Source organism: Crassostrea angulata, chromosome 7 (assembly GCF_025612915.1).
Source record: "Crassostrea angulata isolate pt1a10 chromosome 7, ASM2561291v2, whole genome shotgun sequence".
Lineage (NCBI taxonomy): Eukaryota > Metazoa > Mollusca > Bivalvia > Ostreida > Ostreidae > Magallana > Magallana angulata.
The window spans coordinates 58,824,335-58,845,949 of NC_069117.1; the positions used below are offsets into that span (position 1 = coordinate 58,824,335).

At 40.8% G+C, this 21,615-nt stretch overlaps 1 protein-coding gene across 1 annotated transcript in view; it reads right to left on the reverse strand.

The window, feature by feature from the left end:
- LOC128156075 (uncharacterized) overlaps positions 1–21,615 on the reverse strand; it is an 85,635-nt gene that overhangs the window by 45,419 nt on the left and 18,601 nt on the right. The window contains exons 21-58 of the mRNA XM_052818065.1: positions 19,825–19,974; positions 19,600–19,701; positions 19,237–19,378; positions 18,733–18,872; positions 18,182–18,402; positions 17,783–17,975; positions 17,504–17,686; positions 17,067–17,264; positions 16,601–16,814; positions 16,135–16,484; positions 15,674–15,904; positions 15,257–15,400; positions 14,069–14,237; positions 13,540–13,715; positions 12,336–12,597; positions 11,616–11,809; positions 11,197–11,283; positions 10,734–10,973; positions 10,000–10,161; positions 9,432–9,600; positions 8,937–9,115; positions 8,524–8,679; positions 8,014–8,243; positions 7,505–7,742; positions 7,118–7,357; positions 6,732–6,896; positions 6,245–6,529; positions 5,232–6,035; positions 4,799–4,981; positions 4,083–4,210; positions 3,655–3,799; positions 3,273–3,419; positions 2,625–2,900; positions 2,157–2,408; positions 1,618–1,920; positions 1,250–1,498; positions 675–896; positions 160–306 (exon numbers count right to left, since the gene is read on the reverse strand). Of these exons, the coding sequence (XP_052674025.1) occupies positions 160–306; positions 675–896; positions 1,250–1,498; positions 1,618–1,920; positions 2,157–2,408; positions 2,625–2,900; positions 3,273–3,419; positions 3,655–3,799; positions 4,083–4,210; positions 4,799–4,981; positions 5,232–6,035; positions 6,245–6,529; positions 6,732–6,896; positions 7,118–7,357; positions 7,505–7,742; positions 8,014–8,243; positions 8,524–8,679; positions 8,937–9,115; positions 9,432–9,600; positions 10,000–10,161; positions 10,734–10,973; positions 11,197–11,283; positions 11,616–11,809; positions 12,336–12,597; positions 13,540–13,715; positions 14,069–14,237; positions 15,257–15,400; positions 15,674–15,904; positions 16,135–16,484; positions 16,601–16,814; positions 17,067–17,264; positions 17,504–17,686; positions 17,783–17,975; positions 18,182–18,402; positions 18,733–18,872; positions 19,237–19,378; positions 19,600–19,701; positions 19,825–19,974 (8,076 nt within the window). The remainder of the gene's footprint in view (positions 1–159; positions 307–674; positions 897–1,249; positions 1,499–1,617; positions 1,921–2,156; positions 2,409–2,624; positions 2,901–3,272; positions 3,420–3,654; positions 3,800–4,082; positions 4,211–4,798; positions 4,982–5,231; positions 6,036–6,244; positions 6,530–6,731; positions 6,897–7,117; positions 7,358–7,504; positions 7,743–8,013; positions 8,244–8,523; positions 8,680–8,936; positions 9,116–9,431; positions 9,601–9,999; positions 10,162–10,733; positions 10,974–11,196; positions 11,284–11,615; positions 11,810–12,335; positions 12,598–13,539; positions 13,716–14,068; positions 14,238–15,256; positions 15,401–15,673; positions 15,905–16,134; positions 16,485–16,600; positions 16,815–17,066; positions 17,265–17,503; positions 17,687–17,782; positions 17,976–18,181; positions 18,403–18,732; positions 18,873–19,236; positions 19,379–19,599; positions 19,702–19,824; positions 19,975–21,615) is intronic.

The window sequence follows — 21,615 nt, forward strand, 5'->3', positions numbered from 1 at the left end:
CAGACACACACACAACATCAAACAACACAACTTCAAATAAAACCTACAACAACAAAAGAAAATCACAAAAAATTTAAAAATTTTAAATCAATTTTGAATAATTAGTTTTTAACTGCCATACAGACACGGCGTATATGACAATGATAGAGTTTCCCTGACCTTCGGGGGTTGTGAGACCAGGCGTGGTGCAGTAGGATCCCGCAGTACAGGGTGTACACTCGCTGACATTACGCAGTCCTGTCGTGGCTCCGTACGTCCCAGGGGGACAGGATAATGGACCGTCAGTACCCTCCGGACAATAGGACCCTGTAACAAACGGATATCTAGGATTGTACTGTAGAATATCAAAGGGAAGAGGGGTTATCTCTCACAACTGACAATTATACAGGGAGAAGTATAAAACTCTTACTATTATCATTATTGGGGTACATGCATATGACCTTATACATGTATTTACAGGGAAGCCTCTTATTCCTTTATTGGTCAATATTTGATCAAATCAAATTAAATTGAATATCAAGGCAAAGCTTGTCAAAGAAAGCCTGTGGTATAAATTATTGCTCTTTGTAATATGTAGAGTAGAATATTTTATGTAAAATACTTCATTTTAAATTAATAAACTTCATTTTAAATCAATATCAAAGGACTGCATGAACATGATTGCGAATGCTTACCCTGGGGACAAATGTTAGCCTCTGTGGTTTGGTTGGGGGTGGAGGTCTTTGCATTCATGCGACAATAGTAGCCGGCCTGACACAGGCCTGTGGGGGCATTCTGTCCCACAATTCCACAGTAATACCCGCCAGTACAAGGGGTGCAGTCTGTGCTCTGGTTTAGACCAGTCAGGTTGTTGAAGGTTCCCAAAGGACAGGGCCACTGGTTGCTGGCAGAGGTACCTGTTTACAGAAAGTAATTCATACTAAAGTCTTGTTGATCAAGAAAGGGAAGCAGCACAATTGTGAATGAAGTCAAGTAGATGAGGATAGTTTGTGCAGGTGTTACAATTGAAAAATCAGTGCATTTTTGAATTTTTCAATACTAACCCTGAAATTCAGTATTATAGATCAGAGGAGGCAGTAGGCAACTTACTGACGTTACAATAATCAGTATTTGCAATTTAAAAAAAAAGAACTGTTAAAAAACTTTATAAACAGCCTCTTCAAATTGCCTTTTCAAAATTATTAAAACCTTTACCGTAATAGGATACGGAAGCACAGATTTAAATCAGATGAGATTTGAGATAACTCACCCGGTGGGCAGTAGTGGCCCTCTGGGCATTTAATGGTGTCATTGATGAGCACCACACCGTAGCTGTTGTCACAGTAGTATCCCCCGGGGCAGAGGTCACAGGATGACTGACCCTGGTTCTCCTGGAACCACCCACTGGGACAGATAACAGGAGCCGCCGAGTGTTCTGGACAGTAGTGACCGACGCTACACAGACGGGGGTTGTCTGTCATTTCTCCCTGAGGGCAGTAATAGCCAGCGCTGCAGTTTCCTAAAGAAAATAACCATTAAAATTCAAATACAGTGTACATGCATTGTATGATATCCAAATGATTTTTTTGTGTGAAAAAAGAATAAAGATGTGTTCCTGAAATTTAAGTTCAACAATACCTGTAGTAACAGTCAAGTTGTGTTCAGCACAGTATTCTCCAAAGTCACATGGTAGGCAGTGAGAGGCCAATGTGTTTCCTTGGGTAGGGCTGTAGGTCCCGGGAGAGCAGGGGGTGGGGTAAGCTGACCCTGCCAAGCAGTAGAATCCCGGGGGACACACGTTACCAGTGCTGCCATCTGTGGGGGTTGCGGTCGTTGCCATGGCAGTGCAGTAGTATCCAGCCGAGCAGTTGTCAGTGGGAGTGTCCAGACCAGAGAACTGGCAATATTTACCTCCAGGGCAAGGGGTGGGGGCCTGGGAGCCTACAGTCATGAAAATCATTGCAAATGGTTATCTAAGGAAGCTGTGCTTTAATTATGTATATAAATCTCTCCTTACTGACTGGTTTTAAAAATGATACAAACAGTTCAAAAATGGTAACTATGTACATGTATATAAAAATTACAATTTACATTACCAAAAAAATCTACAAACTTAAGGTATTAAAGTAGAAGAAATTATATAACAGAACATCTTCATATCTGATTAACAGTCTGACCTTCAGGACAGTAATATCCAGCGGCGCATTCCCCTCCGTGGGTGGTGGTGTTTGGGCTGTCTGCACCGCCTGTACAGTACCACCCAGCGCTACAGTTACCGGTGTAGGCAGAGTTAGCAAAGCCTGCACAGTACTTCCCTGGGGGACACTCCAAGCAGTCTGAGGCCTGGGTGCCCTTGGTTGTAGGGTTGTAGGTTCCAGGGGGGCACCTGTTCTCTGTGTCAAAGGTTGTTCCATTTGGACAGTAGTGACCTGAAAGTTAAAAATAGAGGAAAATTAAAATTTGAAATAACAGATTTATTGTCCATATCTTTATTGTTCAATGCACTATATTCATTGCATGTGAACATTTTTTTTTTATAGAGGGTACATTTTCAGAACTCTTTTTGAACCAAAACTTGAATCAGAAATATTCTAGAGAGAGATATCACTGATGATTCATGATGAGTGAGAATAGTTGATACTCACCCACAGGGCAGGGTGAGGGTAAGAAGCCGGTGGAGTTGGCCAGGCAGTAGTAACCCTGGGGACAGGTCCAGCACACAGACAAACCCTCGGTGTCAGCATAGGTTCCAGAGGCACAGGGGACAGGGCTGGGGGATCCCTGGGGACAGAAGTGACCCACAGGACAGACCCCTCCTACCCCTGTGAAGAACGCCTGGTCTGGGCATGTGCAGTTGGCTGTTGATGTGTCATTACTGGCTCCAGGCTTAGGGCGGTCCACTCCCGATGTGCAATAGTATCCTACAGAAATAAAGTAAATTTATTGAATACAAGAAAAATAAAATTCAAGACAAACTGTAAATTTCTAATTACACGTGAGGAATAATATCCATGTAAAATGGCGAGAAGCAAACCTCAGGGTTTTAAAGTCTAACTGGCTTTTATTTTTTGGACAGAAGTAAACTAACTAAAACTATGATAAATCCTGGCATTTACTATATTATATTCTCACGGTTTGTTGAATTTCAGAATTAAGTACTTGCTTAAAATAAGGAATTTACAGTTTTTTATTGCTAGCAATAAGTCATGTATTCACAGTAAAATCTGTAGAAATAAAATCTTTCAAAACTATGATTAATAATTACTAATGATAACAAATGTTTATCATCATACCCGCTGAGCAGTTGGCTGTGGGGGCGGTCAGATGCTCTCCCTGACAGTACTGTCCCCCGTCACAGGCCACACACTGGGCCGAGGCTGACAGTCCCTGTTGGTTACTGTAGGAACCGCTCGGGCACGACTGCCAGTTTATTCCTGTACCTGAAACCAATTATCCACGGAATTTATAACAGGGATAGGACAATGCAAAACATTGCTTGTATTACATTTAGGACACATTGATTTAAAATTGCCAAATTTTGAACAAATTTAAATTTTAAAGTTGAAAGAAGCTTTCTGAAAAAATAAAAATTTGAACTATTTAAACAGGACCTTTTGAGTTCACATAATAACATTTGTATGGGTAGACACTCTACCCTGTCATTACAAACAGTACCTGCGGGACAGTAGTAGCCCTCGGGGCAGGGCTGGGCATTCAGAGTAGCATTGTCAGGCTGGACAGGTAAGCAGTAGAAGCCGTCCGGACAGGTGTCACAGGTGGAGGCCCCAGTGTGGTTAGTGTAGGTCCCAGCGGTACACTCCTGTAGTCAGACACACAGATGAATACAACAAAATACATGTAGGTACAACACGGAGGTCATGCAGGTAGGTGGTCAACATTCGAATTATACAGTGTCAGTCAGATTGTCAAAAACAAAACAGGTACAGAATGGAGGTTATACAGTTACCAGTAAATGATCAACATACAAATTATACAGTCAGATTGTCAACATGATAACATGCACAAAATGGAGGTCATAATAGTTAGATGGTCAACATTACAATCAATACAGTGAAAAGGAACTCTACTATTTGGTGACAAACCTTGTAGATTTCGCTTCCGTTAGGGCAGTGCATTCCCCTTGGACAGAGGTAGTGGGCAGGGTTTGGAACGTCCAGCCCAGTGGGGCAATAGTAGCCTCCCCAGCACTGATATCCAGTGTCCGTCATTCCTGATAACCAGAACATTACAATTAATCATATAATGCATTAAAATCATAATGTTGTGGCATACTCAAGTTTTTTGGAGTTAATTTTTTGACTCATCTTTTCTAATCTGTCATTTAAGGAATGAATTCAATATTTATTTGTTTTATACGATATAAAATGGTTTGGGACAGTTTACGCTTTATAAACCGCGAAGCGGTTTATAAAAAAGCGTAAACTGTTCCAAACCATTTTATATCGTATAAAACTAATACATATTGAATTCATTGCTTATAATTTAATTGTGTACTCTTCATGTAGATAAAAACGGTCATTTGACCTTTAAAATGACATAAAATTGTACAAAATTCAAACGTAACGTCAGGCGTATTGATACGTTTTTGACGTTAGTCTTACTATGACGTAGGCAACATTCTTTATACAATATAAAACAATTTTTTTAGCCAATTAGAAAGCGCGTTACAACCAGAATTAAATTATATAATTATAACTTAACACTTTGAAATTTACCAGTACATAACTATAAAAAAAATCATTACTAAAAACATTGAGTTTTTTGATACGGTAGATCCAAACACAATAATCCCACTGACCAGTGCTAGGGCAGTAGTATCCTCCTGTACAGTTTGTGCATTGGGCCTCAGCAGAAAGCCCAGTCACGTTGGAGAATGTGCCTGCTGGGCAGGGGGTGGGGCTGGGTGACCCCTGAGGACAGTAGGAGCCTGCTGGACAGATGATGAAGGTCGCGACATCTGCAGCAGTAGGGCAGTAGTAACCTGTAAATAATATATATCATGGTGTATAAATATAAAGTCAAATTCTCGATTACTTTAAATTTCTTATCCTTGACGAAAAACAATTTTGAAATTTTTCTCTATAGAGGCAACCATGAACAGGGTTTATAGATCATTTGGTTTTGTAATTAGTAGTAAGACACAAGGAGAATCAAACTACTAAATAAATACACTTTTAATGATGTCCCTTGCAAACATCTATGGAGGTTAACTCTCTACAGAGTTTGTTTACCTTGAGAGCACTGTGGTCCGGCTGCTGTCATGTTGTAGTCCGGACAATACTGACCCCCAGTACAGTTAGTACACTCTCCCACTGCCTGTCTACCAGTAGACGGGTTGAAAGTGCCCGGGGGACAGGACTGAGGGGTGACCGTTCCCACTGGACAATAGAATCCCTCCGGACAGATGTTTGCGTTGGTGTCCTGAGTAGGGGTAGAGCTGTTGGCCCCACTGGTGCAGTAGTAGCCAGCCTGACAGCTGCCCACGGGCAGAGTCAGTCCCTCCTGGTCACAGTACATCCCCCCAGAGCAGCTCTGGCAGTCAGAGGCCTGGGTACGGTGAGTCTGGTTGTTAAATGTTCCGGCGGGACAAGGGTACTGGTTAGAGTTGGTTGTATTCAGTGGACAGTAATAACCGGTGGGGCAGTTAGAGTCATTGTATAACACCACAGGGGACATCACATTGTCACAGAAGTAGCCCACTGGGCAAGCCTTGCAGGCCCACTGTCCAAACTCATCCTGGTATGATCCTGATGGACATCTCTGGGGTGCAGAGCTACCTTCTGGACAGTAGTGACCTTGGGTGCAGTTATAGCCAGCAGGGGTGGCAGAATCCTGACCCCCGGGGCAGTAGTATCCCTGGGAGCAGAGTCCATCAGGAATAACATTTCCACTGCCGTCACAGTAATATCCAGGTGTACACTGCTTACAATCGCTGATGTCATCATTTCCTGTGCTGTTGAGGTAATATCCTGCCTGACAGTATGTGGGTGAGGGGCTACCCAAGGGGCAGTAGGCTCCAGTGGGGCATATGTCTCCTGCAAACATAAAACAATCCCAAATATACAATTCTATCAATGGCAGTTATCATGCTTACTCATGTCTGCAAATAATGAAGTAAAAATTATGACATTAATAAAAATTGACATTTGTTATTTGATCAGATATTTGATATCTTAAGAAGGATGACTTTTATTAAACTTGGACATGGAGAATTAACTCCCTTTACAACATCCTAGCCCATTACCTGTGACGTTTCCATCGTTGGGGTTGGGTACTGTGGCTTTACTAGTGCAGTAGTACCCAGGACTACATTGACCTGTAGTGTCATTTAGGTAGTCGGACACACAGTAGGAGCCAGGGGTGCAGGGGGTGGGGTTGACCGACCCCTCAGGACAGAAGTAGCCGGCCTGACAGTTGTTGCCCCCCACCCCGCTGGGTGTGGCATTGACCGCCCCTCCACTGCAGTAGTAGCCGTCGCTACAGACACCGGTCGGTGAAGAAAGTCCATCTCTGTCGCAGTAAGAACCACCTGTTGAAGAAAACCAACACTTTATCATCTAAATATGTTTATTTATCTAGTGAGTACATGAATGAAAAATATTCTTTTTACATTACACTGCATAGAGTTAAAAAATTCATACAGTCCAATACAACACAGTGAAATTCACTAAGTAGCAAGTTATACAAATAAAAACAATGCCTTTACAATGTACCTGTAATAAATCATTTACCTGTACAGGTGAGACAGTCTGCCAGTTTGGTTCTCATTGTCTCATTGTTAAATGTCCCAGAAGGACAGGGGTAATCGTTGGAGTTCTGGGTCCCGCTGGGGCAATAGTATCCCAGAGGGCAGGGATTGTCCGTAAAGTTAGCTGTACCCTCCAAACAGAAGTACCCTACAATCAACAGACATAGATACCAAACATAACTATTGCTTCAACTCCTAAAGATTTTATAATTACCTTCAAGAACACATATAAACAGATTTTCTAATAAAATTCCCTCATGTCATATGTTATCCTATGCAATGCCACTATGCAATGCCACTGCATAAAAAACTTCTTGTATAACGTATCTTCATGAATTGGAAATGTACAATCTGTCGACTTGTTCTCACCTTGAGGACAGGTGATACACTGGGACAGGCCCTCCGTGTTACTGTAGGTTCCGTTTGGACACTTGATGGGGTAGATACTGCCCAGCCCTCCTGGGCAGTAGTGACCCACAGGGCAGATTCCTCCATAACCCAGCTGCCGGTCATCGTAACACGTGTTGTTGAGGGACACAGAGTTGTTGAGTCCGTTCGGATATTGACGGTCAATTCCAGACACACACCAGTGACCCGGTGCACAATAACCTATAATTGTTAAAACCAGTTTCTAGTATTAATTCAGATCTTGACACCAACAATTAAATAAATGCTCTCCTTATATAGATTTACAGACTCTGAAATAACGATTAAAGAAGCTAAGAAAACCATGAGTGATCACTTTGACAGACTTACCTGTAGGAGTGCTGAGGTGTTCTCCGTCGCAGTACTGGCCTTGGGGACAGGGTTTACACTGGCTCTCCTGATAAATCCCAGCCACATCACTGTATGTGCCCCGGGGACAAGCCTTCCAGTCCAGACCGGTGCCCGCTGGGCAGTAGTAGCCCGTTGGACAGATCTCGCTCTGGCCCTGCAGCACACAGTAGTAACCCGCAGGGCAGGGATAACACTGGATAGCGTGGGTGTGGTTCACCTGGAAAAATTATAAACCATCAAACACACATTCCAAACTCTGTTGTTCCTCTCAACAAGAACACTATGGAATCATTTATATATAAGGGGGGGGGGGGGGGGGGGGGGGGGGGCGTCAATTTTCATGTTCTAGAATTTTTTGGGGATGTAATTATATGAATTTTATTTTATTGTAGAATGTAAAGAATATACAAAGATTGTGTTTTTTCATTATTTATCTATCTAATATACAAAAGACAAATCATAATCAAAGAAATACTACGACTACCCACCTCACTGTAGTTTCTGCAGGGGACAGGTTGTGACACGCCCTCAGGACAGAAGTGGCCGACCGGACAGAAACTGGTGGCTGGTTCTTTGTAGATGGAGCCCTCTGGGCAGTAGTAGCCCTCCCCACACAGCCCAGTGGGTGTGGTCAGACCGTCAGTCTCACAGTACTGTCCCCCAGGGCAGGGGCTACAGTCGGAGACATTCTGGAGGTTAGTGGCATTTGAGTAGGTACCTGTAACAGGAATTTTAAGATATATTGAGGAGGTCTTTACACACACCTTTAATGGGAGAACAAACATGGGTTTAAAAGTAATTCTGCTTAAAGCTATAGACTTTACACCAAAAGTAAAATTTAAATACATATTAATTAATGACAACTTTTTTCCACTGAAGTGTGAAAATGTAATCAACATGAATGGCTTTACTTCAAGAAATCTATTCAGCAACATTACTTTGTTAAAGAATAAACAGTTCCTGTGAGAGTTCATTTTCTGTGTGATGAGGATACACACCTTTAGGACACAGGGTGAAGCTGGCACTGGCATTGGGACAGTAAGCTCCCATGGGACAGTCAACCTGTGTTGGTGAGGTGGAGGACTCAGGGCAGTAGTAGCCGGCCCAACAGGTGCCACTCGGCTCCATCAAGTTAGTGGTCCCACAGTACATTCCTACAGGTACAAAGTTTTATTGCTATAATCATAATATCACTCCTTAATACACAATTATCATGATAAGACAAACTGTTTTCAGGTAGAATTAGTAAATAAGTTTACCTTAAAAAAAATTACTGATTTTACACTGACTTTATTAAATCTACTTAGTAAAACACTAATGTTTAAAAATACAAAAACAATTGTGCAAGATCATCAGTAAATATCTGTGTAATATCACTGTGACTTTTTATAGTTTAGATTTCTCTACTAACCAGCGGTACAGTTGGTGCATTCCGTGACTGCGGTCAGTTTGGTGGCGTTGGAGTAAGTCCCCTGGGGACACTTCTGGGGCTCTGTGGTCTGGACCGGACAGAAGTAGCCAGCCGGACACTCATCCGCATCTGCTCCCTGATTGGGGGTTCCTGATTTAGCTCCTTGACGACAGTAATATCTACAGAGAGAAAAGATACACTCAACAAATGGAACACATCCACAAAAATCACAAAGAAAACTATTCTATGAAACATATGCAAATAAAAACTAGCTGCAGATCAGGAGCTCTGCTGGAAAATTTGGGTTGTTTTGCCAACTGAATATAAAGCTACAGCTTCTCCCATACAATTCAGCCATGTACTGCACTTGTTTGTATGAGAGGAACTGTAGCTCTATGGCATGTCAACCTGAATTTTTCTATAGAACCACAGATTAGCAGCTAAATAGAATCAAGTCAATAAAAGGAATATGAAGCCTATGATTCTGGCACTGACCCGGCCTGGCAGATCTGTGTGTAGGTGGTCTGAGCGGTCATGTCGCAGTAGTACCCTCCCGGACACAGTATACAATCCCCCACAGCCTGCATGCCGGTCACGTTACCGAACGTTCCTGTGGGGCAGGGGTACTGGCTGGAGTACCTGGTGCTGGCAGGGCAGTAGTAACCTGGAAAGATTAAGACACAATACAGTTGTTATGAGTTGAAACTCAGTCTAAATACAGACATACAGGATTAGACAAACAAGAGCTAAGTCAATAAGTTGTTTAAAAAGTCATCTATTGTGTCTTTTGTAAGAGTAAACTACAGTATTTTTTTACTATTCCCCCTTGAATGGATATGCCACTCACAAATGAAAGATGAAGGTAGTAAATATACAGGTACCACTTGCAAAGCAAGAGAAATAAAGGTACTCAAGACTAGCGATGGGTTCATGAATTTTGGCAGAAGCTACACTGAAATGAATTATCTAGAACCACTGAATAGCAAAGAACTTTCATTGGACCAAGTTTCAGAGGGATTAAGACCTGCCATGAAGTGGTCATGGATGCACCAGTACTACTCACCAATAGGACAGTACGAGTTGTTGTAGAGAACCACAGGGGCCATCGTGTTGTCACAGAAGAACCCGGCGGGACAGGTGACACACGAACCCTGACCCGTCTGGTCCTGGTACTTCCCAGAGTCACAGCGAATCGGGGCGTGGCTTCCCTGGGGGCAGTAATGACCTACAGAATATGAGACGATATGACATATACCAAAACTTTCATCTTGATTTTATTCTTAAATTTCTTTACCTCATTTTCTGCTTAATAGGGAAAAGAAATGGATTAATAATCCTTTCATAGACGAAATTCCTTACAAATAGCAAGCAGACAACAGTTAAACAGAATCAATAAGTAAAACATGTTATATTTATTTGATTCTATCAAAAGGGGAAAAAAATTAATAATATTACTTCTATACCAGTATGTACAGGTAATTTTGAAACTATTTTATCATATGTATCTTCACATTCAGATTTACTGTAAACCAACTTTTATTTGCGAGAAAATTTCACGAAGTTCAAGAGAGCCTCATGGTCGTGAATATTTCTTGATGCGAACCAGCCCCTGTTGTATGGTTGTGATAACAACATGGGCTGGATACAGCTTATTTGCAAGCATAATCGCCATGAACCAATTTATCTCCAGTAAATCCCAAAATAATGTTGACAAGAATAAAATTAGGTTTTCAGTGTACAAGTTTTATAAATGTCCTATCTGAATGCCCATTTTTATGGCACAGATTTTGGTTGTACCTTCAGGACAGGTGTACTCAGATGGATTGGAGACGTTCATTCCGGCCGGGCAGTAGTAACCAAGGTCACACTCAGCAGTGGGGTACACGTTGCCATAGCCACTGCAGTAAGATCCCTGGATACAGGTCAAACAGTCAGTCTCACTCTGAGCTCCAGTCGTGTTCAGGTAGGTCCCCGGGGGACAGTTTGTCCCTGCCGAGCTTCCTGCCATACAGTAAGTTCCTGGGGGACAGGTGTCACCTAAGAAGATCAAATTTCAGCTGTATTGAGGTGGACAATAAATCAAAAGAAGCAGATTCAGATGGAAATCTTTCTCACTAACAATATCAATATGTATAACGAAAGTATAAAACTTTACTTCACTTTATAACCCTAAAAGAATACCAACAGCCATTAGAATCTAATCCTATACAGATAAATATTTCGTAACTGATCCTTTATTATTTTTTGAAGAGGTACTCACCATAGAGCTGGTCAACTGGTGTGGAGTTGGTAGATCCTGACGAACAGAAGTAGCCTGCCGAACAATTACCCACAGGGGTGGATAACTCTGTTAAACAGACAACACAAAATTAACATCCATCACATAGAAACAAAGCTGAAGTTGAAAACGCTAACAGTTACTGTTGAATTGTTTAACTTGGCATACTGTGGAATCATTCAAATTTGTGTGGGCCAATTTTCATGGATTGCTTAAATTCTACAAGTCCATGGGAAGTAATTTCATGTTTTCCCTTACACATGCATAAGGAAATATAACTTCATAACCAACTTGATGAGTTTTACTTACAAATTTGAATGAACACTGAGCCACCACAAAATCTATTGATTTCACAGTACAGGTAATGTACTAGTAATAAGACAAATCTTCCCCCCACTCACCAACATTATCACAGTGCATTCCAGGGGAGCAGGGAGTTTCTGCCGAGCTTCCATTTGGACAGAAGTTTCCGACGGAACATCGTCCACCCTGGGCGGTCAGTGTGGGTCGGGCTACAGTGGCTCCAGTGGTACAATACCACCCACCATCACAGTCTCCAGTAGGCATAGACAGGCCGGTAGTCTGGCAATATTTACTACAAAAGATTTATTGTTTTAAAAATTCAGTCTCATAATATTACCTTACATGATATGAAAAACTGTTTTGAACTGGTATAAAATTAATCAAACAATTTCTATACACATGTACTGAAATTTCCTAACTAAAAAATTTAGTTAAACAGAAATCTTATGAAGATAAGTTGCCCGACTGCAAACCTAAATAAAACAATACTACACACTCGTTACAATGTTTCTAAAGAGAACAGAGCACCAGTCCCAGTGTTTAGAAGCCGAGACATGGACAATGCCAGCAAATACTGTGGTTTCATCAATATTCGTTGAATACCAATTTTTGTGGATTTCATTATCAAGTTGTTCCATGAAATTAAGTGTTCATTGAAGTGCAATTTCTATTTTTGATAGGGTCATTAACCAAGAATTTACGTATCTTTAAAACTGTGATTTTTACTTTATCCACGAAAAATTGATAAACTTGAATATTAATGAAACCACAATACATGTAGACTCCCTTCTGTCTTGTTGCAGACTTCAGTAACGTACCCTGGTGAACAGCTCAGGCAGTCAGCAGCTTTCTGTCCCCCTGTTGTGTTGAGGAATGTTCCGATAGCACATGGATTGAGATTAGCTGACACGGACCGGACGGGGCACCAGTATCCCTCAGGGCAGGGCACAGGGTCACTGGTCCCCAGCACACAGTAGTGGCCAATCGGACAGTCCAGGCAGGTGACGGTCCGAGTCGAGTTGGTGTACTTTCCGGCGGGGCAGGGGGTTGGGCCTGAGGATCCAGACGGACAGTATGAGCCTGCATGGGGAATGAAACTTTGTACACAGAGCGCAAATGTAATGATTAAATAAAATGTAAATCAGTATGCAAAAAGAAATGGAGCATCCTTATTACTATTCACATTTTGCTTAAATACTCGATATATATAAACACCTCAGGGTTCAAATGATGTTCATTCAAAAGTATGAAAAATTTCCAAGATTTCTCTGTATAAACGCCCCTTGTAGCTTATCATGTTTCAATACACGGCTAAAAATGTGATGTCTACCGGGATTTGTATTGCAGTAAGCCCGGATGATAACGTTGAAAATTTTCATGAGGTATTCCGAGTAACTTCCGAATGGAGAAAAGATGTAAACATTCCTCATTATAAATCTCTGTAGAAAATCTGTTTTCTTTACTGTGAATTTTAACGAGTAAAAATTGATAATTTGTGAATGAAGTTATCTTGAAAATTTTCCCTTCCATCAATTTTAATTGCCCTTCTTTCACAGGTATGTGTATTTTAATTAAAAATCATCCAAAAGAGCGGCATAAATATCTTGGGACAAACTTTACCAAACTAAACAGTAAAATCTGCAGAAAGGGATAATTCTGGCTGAAAATACTAGTAGTTAACTGAATATACAAAAAATGCTTTAAACTGGACGATTTTTGTTTATTGAAATCAATTGCTTTTTGTCAGATGAAAAAGTGTACGCTTACCAAAAATTAAACTCAAAATTGAAAATGCTGTTTTTTGAAGCTTTGTTTTACAAAAATATCAAAAAATATTTTGAACTTCAAAATAGAATTCAGTGACTGCATAGTATTTTAAATTATCAGTGATCGAAATCTTAATCAGTTTCTTCATGAACAGCTCCAAAAAAAGCATAACAAACTGATCCAATAGCCAATGTAAATTGTTTATCCTGGTATACGACCATTCTTATACTGTCTCTAACTGTGTGAACCTCTCACCTGCGGGACACTCGTCCCCCCATGTTTGGTTGACTGGGGCACTTTCTGGCGATCCCCCACTACAGTAGAACCCAGCATCACACTGACTTCCTGTCGCGGTCATGTTGGTCTCCGGGCAGAAGGTTCCTGGATTACAGGGGTCACAGGTAGAGAGGGCGGTCAGCTTCCAGCTGTCTCTGTATATAGGGTAAATAATACGTGAACATTTCTGTGTGGAAGATCTGATTTATTGGATTTGTATGTCCATCTTTTATACACCATTGCACACAAATCTGGTTTACACATTGTTTTCACAATAAGATTTTAATTTGGAGATAAAGAGAATTTTACATTGCACATGAATCTGTTCTACATGTACAGTATATAGTTTTCAGTATGTAAAGTATTAATTGTGAAATACATTGTATATCTTTATCAAAATGTGAAGGTATAAAATAATTGTTTAGGGTAAACTGAAAAGAAAACTGACAGAGAAGAATAATAACCCTAATTTAACCCTGGTAACATCTTTGTTTGTACAGTTCCTTACCCATAGGTTCCTGAGGGGCAGGGTGTTGGGATCTCACTCCCCTCGGGGCAGTAGTGGCCTTTGGGACAGATTCCTAGGATAGCACTGTCGTCTACTAGAGGTGTCCTTGTACCTGATCCGTATCTTGACCAGTGTCCAGCACTTATTAGTCCAGTGTAGTTGGTCAGTCCTGAAACAGAATATAACAGGGGTCACTGACTATATACTATAAGCATGGACCTTGGAGTTTAAATGTTGACAATATTTCTTAAAGCGATCAACAGAAAAAAATTACCACCATGATGACAGAAGGTAAAACAAGCAGTTAAAATTTTGTTTCCATTGATTAACTTCCACAAAAATTACCTTCACTTTAACCACTCAATATTACATTGAAAAAAATCACAATTCACCGCAGATTTGTACTGTAGTCTTGCCAATCTATATCCAATCATCCATTACCTTATCATGCCTAGATCAATTTTAGAAGCGGTCAGTCACTTACCAGTGGTCTCGCAGTATTTGCCGGCCAGACACTGAGTACAGTTACCTTATCACGCCTAGATCAATTTCAGAAGCGGTCAGTCACTTACCAGTGGTCTCGCAGTATTTGCCGGCCAGAAACTGAGTACAGTTACCTTATCACGCCTAGATCAATTTTAGAAGCGGTCAGTCACTTACCAGTGGTCTCGCAGTATTTGCCGGCCAGACACTGAGTACAGTTACCTTATCACGCCTAGATCAATTTTAGAAGCGGTCAGTCACTTACCAGTGGTCTCGCAGTATTTGCCGGCCAGACACTGAGTACAGTTACCTTATCACGCCTAGATCAATTTTAGAAGCGGTCAGTCACTTACCAGTGGTCTCGCAGTATTTGCCGGCCAGACACTAAGTACAGTTACCTTATCACGCCTAGATCAATTTTAGAAGCGGTCAGTCACTTACCAGTGGTCTCGCAGTATTTGCCGGCCAGACACTGAGTACAGTTACCTTATCACGCCTAGATCAATTTTAGAAGCGGTCAGTCACTTACCAGTGGTCTCGCAGTATTTGCCGGCCAGACACTGAGTACAGTTACCTTATCACGCCTAGATCAATTTTAGAAGCGGTCAGTCACTTACCAGTGGTCTCGCAGTATTTGCCGGCCAGACACTGAGTACAGTTACCTTATCACGCCTAGATCAATTTTAGAAGCGGTCAGTCACTTACCAGTGGTCTCGCAGTATTTGCCGGCCAGACACTGAGTACAGTTACCCTCCTCTGTCAGTCCCATCTGTCCCCCAAACGTCCCCACGGGACAGGGCGTGCCCTGGGAGATTGGAATCAGCACGGTACTGGCCAAACAGTAGTAACCTAAGATCAAGGAAATCACAACACAGTAAGAAAAACCTCACACATTTTCGTGGAATTCATCAATCAGATAAATAAATTGCCAATTTTAGACTACATTCTAAAGTTGAGTTTTGGATAAAGTTGCTGGTAAAATAGAAAATATTAGGAATTTCATTTCCATTGCAGTGAAGTTACAATCAAATTTACTAGTACCGGTAAATTATTTTAAAAATAGAATTTTAAGTATTTGTTCTTTATTAGAAATGTGATTTTGCCATTGCCTTGGTAACTCACCTAGTGGACAAAGAGCGGGCTCTGACCCTGGACTACATAAGAATCCCGCCATACACAGCTGACAGTCTGACATCCCCGTACTGTTGGCATGGTAACCGATGGAACAAGTTTTGGGCGTGTCTGACCCTGCCTTACACACGTGATGCTGGGGACAGATGTTACCTGTCACATTGTCCACGGGGTCAGGGATCCAGGCCCCACCCGTACAGTAGTAACCAGCGGAACACTCCCCTACAATAACACAATTCATACCTCAAGCTCCATATTGTAAAACAGTAGAGAACTATTCTAAAACAAATACCACACACTAAATTAAAACACAGTCATTTAAATTGTTTATAAATCTTTAAGAGAGAATGATCCATAAAGTATTTGTTGATGGATCCTAACACATGTAGTAAATGTCTAAACTAAGATAGTGACAAAATAGTGGATAAGGAGCTATAGGAAATAGAGCTGACCTGTGACCTCAGTTAGAGCTGTTCCGTTACAGTATTTCCCGGGGTCACATGATTTACAGGAGGCCGTCTCTGAGGTGCCACTCCTGTCTGGGTTGTATGTTCCCCGGGGACAGGGCACCATGACTGAGGTGCCCTCTGGGCAGTAGTAGCCCGGGTGACAGGTGTCTCCCCACAGGATGGCGGTCTTGTTGCCCGACGTGTCGTTGTTGTAGACTGGGTCGTTGTACAGGGCCAAGCCGTAACAGATGTGTCCGGCCTTACACATGCCTGTCACTTCCGTCGCCCCACGGTTCTGGCAGTAGCGGCCCGGGGGGCAGGGTTCACAGTCACTGATGTTGGTTCGGTGGGTTCTAGCAAAAAATATTATTTTGTCAGGTAAATTATTATGTTTATCATACTCTGGCACAAATAACAGCACAAATAACAATGAGTTGAATAAGCAGATTTCCACTTTGAGAGAACTTACAGGTTGGAGTAATATCCTGGTTCACATGATGTGGGAACGTAGCTTCCGTTTCCGCAGTATGATCCGGCTGGACAAGCAGTTCTGTTGGTCATACCTTTGTCTGGACAGTAGAACCCTGGTGGACACTCAAAGCATTCAGCGTAACCGTTGTACGGCATGTACGTCCCTATCTCGCACTCATACTGAGCCATAGAGCCATTGGGAGCAAAGTGACCTAAAAAATCAAATATGGTTTTTAACGTCATTAATTACGCAATTTATTTTTTTTTAATCTCATTTTAATTCAACAATAAGCTACAGCACTGTAAAAATTAACCTTAAATTGAATAGAAACTTTAATTTATAAATCATAAAATATATCAGACTTATTTCTAAAATGTTGGTCATCAACAAGTATTAACATAACCTGCACTGTTCTTTTACCTTTATTTATACGGACACTTAACAGAAGCAGTTGTGTACTTACCTGGGTCAGTGATGTGTTGTATGGGGGTTTTGGCAGCACCTGTACAGTAGTACCCTCCCCAGCAGGCCCCTGTGGGAGCCCCACCAGCCACAGAGGAACAGTAGTACCCAGCGTCACAATCGAAACACTCGTAGTTATTGACAGCACCTGATACATTACTGTAGGTTCCCAGGGGGCAGGGCTCGGCGACATACGACCCTGTCGAATATACATGGAGAATATGCAACACTTGTGGGGGACTTAATGAAATATGAACAATGAATTGTACAGATATCTTTAATGTGTCTTTCATTAAATTTGTTAACCTGACATCTTAATGAAGTTTTTCAAGTTTAAAGAAATGTGATAAGAAATCCAATAGACTGCAAGATGATTACCTAGTACATATGTAAGTATTTTATTGAGCTATTAGAGCTATTAATAGATTTGACCCTGACCTGAGACACAGAATCCTCCTCTGGGACAGAGCTCTCCAGTCGTACCATCAGTGGGGGCGGAGGTGGAGGCTCCAGAATAACAGAGATATCCAGGGTCACAGGGAGCTCGGGGCTGTAGGAGACCGGGGGCGTCACAGTACCAACCAGGGTCACACGGAGGGCACTCGGTCAAGGTCTTCAGTACTGTCAACACAACAACAAAAATCATGTTTCAACAGCTGTAAACCACAAGAAGACATGCACAAAGTTCTGACAGATCATACAAGACAGCAGACTTACATGATGTGTTTCCGTATCTACCAATAGGGCACGGTTCTGGTTTGAAGGAGCCTGCTACACAGTATGACCCTCGTGGGCAGTCTGTGGGGATGCTGGAAGCTAGCGGGCAGTAGTAGCCCGCGGGACAGGTCTGACAGCTGCCCACATCAGGGGTGGCTGTCACATTGGTGTAAGTTCCCTCTGGGCAGGGCACCTGTTACAGAAAAAGGTCAAAGGTCAGCTATCTTTGTTTAAATACACTTTTATGCACCAGATGAAAAAAATATTCATTTAAATAAAATTAACATGGACATCGTTAAAACATTAGTTTTTATTCTTTTTATTGGCTCTTGCTAAGCGTATCAGGTAATAAAAGAAATAATCAATGAACCAGTGTAAGATGTTGACACAGATAAATACCTGTCTAGCTCCGTAAGATCCGATGGTTGGAGGATGAAGACCGTAGGGATTGGTGAAGTTTGTGGGGCAGTAGTAGCCGGTCTCACAGGGCCCTGACTCTGTGGATGACCCTTCCAGACAGTAGTACCCGGCCTGACAGGGTTCACAGTGGGTGTCGACATCGTACGCCTTCACCGTTTTTCTGATGGTTCCTGTGGGACACTTCAGCTCCTCCACAGTACCTGGGGAGGGGAAACATACATGTTAAAGTCCGGAGCGGTATAACATCACACAATCTCGTTTAAGAATTGTTTTCCCAATCATAAAATGATACTAGAAAAAAATCAATTTTAAATGTATGATATGAAATATTTTTTAAATTGTTCGGATAGGAAAGACGGTAATGAATAAATTGAAGAAAATAATTATTTTCCCCATAGAATTCTTTTTAAATTATATACCCTGAATCATTTATGACAATACATGTTGCATTGTACATATGATAAATTCCATTGATGTTTAAATTGGAGAACAGTAGCTTGTGAGTTGTCCCTCCTTAGTTCTCTACTCACCCTCAGGACAGTATCTCCCCACGGAGCAGTCTGTGGCATCCGGTTCCTTGGTCAGGCCAGCCAGACAGTAGCGCCCCGGGGGACACTTCTTGGTGTTGACCATGGCTTCCTCTGACGTTGACGAGTTGTCACAGTAGTGTCTAGATGAATATATTAATATAATATTCAAATCTACGTAAAGCTCAAACTCAAAATTGTTTTTAATAAACATTCTACAGTAAAACACGGTTATAACGAAGTGCCAGGGACGGGCGATTTTCCTTTCGTTAAAATTCATTATATCCATCAAGTTTACAACAAGATAGTAATATAGTCATCAGGAATAAAAATTACTTCGCTGTAAGCGTCAATTCATTATAAGCGTGTTCGCTATAATCGTGTTTCATTGTATAATATTCAAATTATCAATAACAGACAGGTCTAAAATGACTCTGAAGAAAAAATGTTAATTTAAAAAAAAAAAGTAATAATGAGAAAAAACAAAATTCAAGTTTTGAAACTGACCCTATTCGACACGTTTCACAGACTTCCTGCCCTGGTTTGGAGTAGTACCCAACGGTACAGTCATATGGATAAATTGTCCCCAGGGGACACGAAAATCCTCCTGGGCAGGTGATACACTCAAATTGTCTCTTGGCAGGGGCACCTGCAGGAAATTAAAAGTAATCAGAGGTAACAAAAATCAACTGTTATAGAGGAATTTCAAAATCAGTATTAATTCAATATATTGAATGTTTACAGATGTCTCTTACTTGGAAAAAAATTATAATATGTGAATTGTTAACTGTAAGAACTGCAAATACTAACTGTTATCACTCCAAGATCATTAAATTATCCACACTGTTATTGTAGAGAACAAAATAGTACCTGGTCCAACCAGAGCTTGACTTGTCTGGTTCACTCCGTATGGCATGTAGGTACCAGCTTTACATTTTACGGGCGCAGAGACCGAAAACTCACAATAATGACCTAAAAATAATTCAAGGAAAACATTTTCAGTTTTACTCTCAAGAAATCACATTTCAAGGTAGGAAAATGGAATGTGCATTTTAAAATGACTGTTTCATGTTTACACATCCTCTATCATCTTACCTTGCCAGCAGTTTTTACACTGGGCTTCCTCATAGAGTCCCTCAACATTATTATATGTTCCATTTGGACATCCGTACTCTGTCGCTGCCGTGGTTCCGTTGGGACAGTAGTACCCACGAGGGCAGGTGCCATGAGTGGTGCTGAGACCACCTTTTTAAAAATAAAATACATAATACTTACACTACAGATCAAATTTTGACATTCATCAACAACGCTTATGACATTCCCTGGGAAGTAAACAAGGCTTACATTATTATACATAATAAAAATAGAGTAATTAAAAATGTCAGTAATAAATATTAAATTGAACAATTGGTGAAAATTATTTAAATGTAGCCAGTGGTCGAAATAGCCAAGCTTGGGACCTTGTTATTGATAAATTTATTATACAGAATAAACCTGAAATTTTGTTATTATACGAATAACACAGAATAGACACATTAAACACAGACAAACATACACATTAGACAATGAAATGAAACAGTAATATTGCAATTTAGAATGAACTTTAATCTATTACTAACATTAATTCTTACAAACTCTTAAAACTTCCATTCACTAACACTCACTCTACACACATGTACAGTCGCACCTGCTGTTACGGCCACCTTTAATCAGCGGCCACTCACCATGAGCGGCCAGTTTTAATCCCGCCCGTTTAATTTTACACTATATTTTAACTGATTTAAGCGGTCACCTGTCTAACGCAGCCAGCGGCCACTGTTTTTAGGTCCCGTGGCTTCAACAACGGCCATTTTGTCTGTTTTGTCACATGACTTTTGAATCTGACATGTGACCCCGTATCGAAAGAAGCCAAACTTCGAAAGCTGATAATGAGTTAATGACAAATAATTGAGTGTGTTATTTGAAGTCTGCTGAGATTTAATGTGATAATTGATTATCATAACACCTGTTTTGTGTTGTTTATATATCGACAATATATTTTACAGATATATAGTTTATATATCGATACTTATATACTGCATTACAAAGTCATTGTACAGTACAGCTCACGAGTATCCCGACACCCACCGTGTAAAAAACACGGTGGAAAACGGTCTGTGTCGCACCGTGCACACGGTGTGACACCGTGTATGTGTATTGGAAAATTCAAGAAAAAGCACCGTGTCGCACCGTGGCCGCCCGTGTAACTCCGTGGCCACTGTGTTACTCCGTGGATATCGTTACCTGAGACGTTGATAGAAATAGCGAATGTTTGGAAATAAAGAAATTATTGCTTAACAAGGGTTGAAACATATATATCCTTTTCATATTAAAAGAAAAAGAATGTCGACTAAAGTTGCACGGACCCAGAAAATTGTCGAGGCTGTCAACGTGAAGTTAATTTTGTGTGATCTGAAAACTCGACGTAAATGGATACCTTTTAATTCATTTGTTCTTAAATAAATTGAAATAAATTCACCAAAAATATTTAATAATCAATTAAATAAATATATAATCAAAATTCCAATCAATTTAATTCATCTTGTTTTTTTTTTCTCTAAACACACGTGATGTTGTAACTGACGATCCTATTAAAATGTCGGGAGCTTAAACATCTTATTTCTGTTATCTGTAAACACTTTCTGATTTATTAATTAATTTACAGCCTTACTTTTAACCAATTAAAAATGAGAAATGAAAACATTTCAGATCATGTTTTTCTAAAAACATGTGCTGTTGATGTGCTGTAGTAAATAACAACCCCATATTACCGGTGACTCGAATAATTTGGACTTCAGCTATTTATGTAGCAATAAATAAACAAACAAAAAATCACTTTTATATTAT